The sequence below is a fragment of the Ptychodera flava genome, chromosome 18, assembly GCF_041260155.1.
Source record: "Ptychodera flava strain L36383 chromosome 18, AS_Pfla_20210202, whole genome shotgun sequence".
In the NCBI taxonomy this organism is placed as follows: domain Eukaryota; kingdom Metazoa; phylum Hemichordata; class Enteropneusta; family Ptychoderidae; genus Ptychodera; species Ptychodera flava.
In genome coordinates this window covers 26,792,169-26,796,210 of record NC_091945.1, presented here as the reverse complement: position 1 = coordinate 26,796,210, position 4,042 = coordinate 26,792,169, and the positions used below count along the sequence as shown (strand labels likewise).

The window sequence follows — 4,042 nt, the reverse complement described above, 5'->3', positions numbered from 1 at the left end:
CATGTATATCGATTCTCCGCAGTCTGAGTAGCCACTGGCTTCCCAACTATGCATCACTATTTCAGGTACCGGCAATCAACGGAACAAAAGCAAACGTTACTGAGAAATACAGTCAGGTACCACCGACTAAACTTTGTTAGGAAACTTTATCGAACCCAGATCAAACATTTCTGGAATTCTTCACCACGTAAATTAGTACTGCAGCCGTCACTCGGTAAATAAGTCAATATATCATTAAGTAAATATTCCCCGTTTGACTACTAGTAAAACGTATAAGCAGAACAATTCTTTACTGAGAGATTTTCATACACATAGGTTCACCATTGACTTCTGCCCATTGAAAAGTTACGTATCAGTTTTCTAAAAGAATCTGTAATCACGAGAAAAAAGAGTATTTCAAAACAAACATATAACATTACCGTGACTTTGCTTTCAACAGTCCTTTGACAGTCCTTTCATCCACCTTTTTTATCAGATGTAGATGTTTTTACGTTTGTCATTGGCAAGGAAAATGAACTATGCACTATGACCTCCTTTAAATCAAAGGGTCGGTCATAACAGGGATTACACGAGTAAGATTAATGTGCCCTTTATGGATTATGTTAATAGTAAATAATCAACCAACGTTAACTTTAACAAATAAAGTAATTCCGAGAACGTTACTATAGAACACTTAAAATGTGGCCCTCAGATGCTATATAAATCGCTGGCAGATCGCACTGAGCGTAGATTACAGACGTCTATAAAACTGCATCCATGGCTTCAGGAGGGCCGACGTCTGCCAAGGAAGACCAAAGGTGTAGGAAGAAGACGAAGAACTTGGAAGGCTGCGATAGACTGCTTGAGACGTATTTGCAAATGGTTCCAGTAGATCGTCAACATTTTACAGCGGCTCAAAAGCGAAGCCTGAATAACTACACTGTTGAGGTAAGTGACAATTTCATTTCAGTCTTAAGTGGCGAGAACTCAAAGATCAACAAACACTGATAGAATGCTCAAGTTAGCAGCCGATTGAGAGTGTTAGTCGATTTCAAGTTCATGCACTTACAATGGTTTGTTGAAATTTTTAGGTCACTTAAAGCTATAATGAAAGGATATAAAGAGTGTATTATGGAACCCCAAAACACACTTCAGTAAACGTTGATTGTCAAATGTTGTTTCTTAAATCTACATATACCTGCCTGCAACCTTCCTTCGAGCAGTTGCTGAAAAGTTTAAAAGATGTTCTGATGAAAACTGGTTCAACATGGCAAGATTCTAAACGTCTTTCTCGGTTAGTACGAAAAGGAAGTTATAGAAGAGAATTAAAGACATTTCCCTGCACGCCACGACCACCGTTTCTCCTTCTTTTGGAAATGGTAAGTTATAGTACGCAACGTTGACATATGACTTGTATTCAGAAACTATAGTGATATATATATATATATATATATATATATTATATATATATATATATATATTACCCAAAGTCTGTTCGACTACAAAGTAGCTTTGCAAACACAAAATGTCTATAGTCGATGTACTCTCGACAAATAGATTCCAATTCAGACTAGCAGTTCACTATAAAAGTAGCTTTAAAAGTTACGTGTAGACACCACGTTTGACAAGTTGTAAACAGACATTTGAACATGGTTTTTAAATTGGACGAAGAAACCATACTTTACGAACTTGACAAAAATCGTGGAAAACAAGTCGAAAGTAACTGCTGATTGAGCTCATTGAAGGCAGTTTTCTTTTAAGTAATTGTATGACCACTGTTTAACTTGCAACAAGATTGTTACAAACACTATCAGTTTATCAATGTTGCCCTTACTACTGTATTTTTTGTTATTTTACCTACAGGGCAAAGTTTTCGAGGAAGACATACTTGGATGGCTACGACAGATATATGTCGGCATGAGACTTCCTCACGATGTGGAGAATCCATTATCAGCTCGCACCATGTGTTACTGTTTCCGGTCACACTCAACAGAGGCTGTGTTTTACGGCGCATGTGTCGGCAGTTTTGTGGGAGCCGAAAAGCTGAGAAAATATTTCATTGCAGGCTTAAAGAAAGGGTGGTTCACGGACAGCATAGTCAGTGCTCTGGAATCTGTCAGAGACGATGTAGTGGAGTCCCGTGTCCCATTTGATTCAGAGGTCGAATGCTCAGCATTCCAGTTTGGTAACAAAAACAAAGTCTTTGATAATATGTACAAAATCGGGCCGTGTTACAGATGTAAAATGCTATTTCAAGGCGTCAATTTCACCCCGGATAGAAATCGTAGTAGAGGGGATGAAGGATTTGAGTGGGGAAATTGTGCAGAGTACTACGCATTTAGCCAGCTATGCAATGCAAGTGACGCCACATAACTTTACCATGATACGTTTATCGACGGATGTAAACGACTGTTTAGATCAGACAAAGTAAGTTTCAGTGTCGCACTGTGTCCTAAAGACAAAAACAGCTAATACATTTGTAATAAAACTTTACCTTCCATTACAACAGTGTATCAAGTACGCAAACGTATCAATTTATTTGGCCGAGATCTTAGTCAAATAGACATAACACAAAATTGGTTAATGCCGTTAGAAAAAATCAAAAGCATGAAAACATGGACACTGTTAAAAAGGCGGCGTAAATTTTTGAAAATGAGGTTCAGAATTACTGCTGTAGCGGAACATGTGACCATACTATAAAATGCTACTTTTATGGCCAGGTATATGTATTGTTGTTCAACGATGCCTGGCTCGCTAATATTTGAAATACGCTGTAGTAATCTCCTTTTGATTCGAAAACTACAGATAAAACCATTTTAAATGCAAGAAACACACAATTTTATGCAATATAATTGAAACAATTCCCTCCACAGGAGAGTATACATTCGATTTGGATACATGTTACACTTCACAACTGGTAGCAGTAGTAGCTTAGCGACTCGTGCATAGTTCACAAATCTCCTGCCCATGGCAGTTCTGGCATTTCGGTAATTGGGGTAATATTTAAAATTTACTGAAATACGATATAAATGAAAACGAGTTCTCTCTGTGTCCGGTTATACATTTAAAATTGTCATTTAATTATAAATCGAGAATGATCAGTGTTGGAGAGAAATGATAAACATTATTGTATTGTATGGAATGAAATAAAGATGTTGCGTGTATTCATATAACATTATGACAATTGTATCAATTGTTGTTTTCTGTCAGTTTGTTTCTAAATAATGAGAAGAGAACCTCAAACGAGCTAATATCTTCATGTAAACTTGGATTTCAACAGCTCAAACGTATTTCTGGTGCGAGTGATGTCTTTCGCCATAAAACAAAATATTTTCAATAGTAAAAATTTCTATTGGACTACTCATAATACTTGTCATTTTTCAATTGTTTAGCAAGGGGAATTCATAGAATTTTTAAAATTATTTATATCTCATCGTTGCCCTTGCCTACCTCAAGGCTAGAACAGTGGAAGTTGATGGAGGTCAAAATGACATGCTTCCTGCAGTACCTCCCAATAGCCTAATAAAAACATGTTTACGTCTATAGTTATACTGTAAAATCTTATTTAATAACGCAGTGGGACGTTAATCTTTAATGTGTGCGTCAGCTGCACAGAAACCACAGAAACTTCGTCTGCTATATTTCCCTTTATTCTACTCAAAAACATCTGTGAGCTGAATAAGTATACACTATCGCCAGTTTTAGTAGTGTGTCCTTTACATCAAGTACAGTTTTCATCATGTACAGTTCATTCAAGCTGAGTAAATTCAAACGTGATTGTGATTCTTGTATTTTGCAAATGAGCGATTTGTGAAAAACTTTAAAATAAAAGTGCGTGTATCAAGCAACATCGGTTTGCAATTGATTTGTGTGATTAATGCACCATCTTACAAGTAGATGAAATGGTTTCACAGACTTTAAGGTAGCTCTAACGCTTAATTCAATATGCTTAGAGTAATTCAGTACCAAGCTACAGTATTTCAGAAAGTGCCGACACTTTCAGATCCGGCTTGTGGCTAGTCACTGGCGCTGATGAACTAGTACCAGTCATTGTCAGAAGAAG

At 36.8% G+C, this 4,042-nt stretch overlaps 1 protein-coding gene across 1 annotated transcript; it reads left to right on the top strand.

Moving 5' to 3' along the window:
• The first annotated feature begins 679 nt into the window (after nucleotides 1-679).
• LOC139117264 (uncharacterized) lies at nucleotides 680-3,827 on the top strand. Its single transcript, XM_070680214.1, has 3 exons — nucleotides 680-927; nucleotides 1,203-1,358; nucleotides 1,843-3,827. Exons 1-3 carry the CDS (start codon nucleotides 757-759, stop codon nucleotides 2,350-2,352), a joined length of 837 nt encoding a protein of 278 aa, XP_070536315.1. The 5' UTR covers nucleotides 680-756; the 3' UTR covers nucleotides 2,353-3,827.
• The last annotated feature ends 215 nt before the right edge of the window (nucleotides 3,828-4,042 follow it).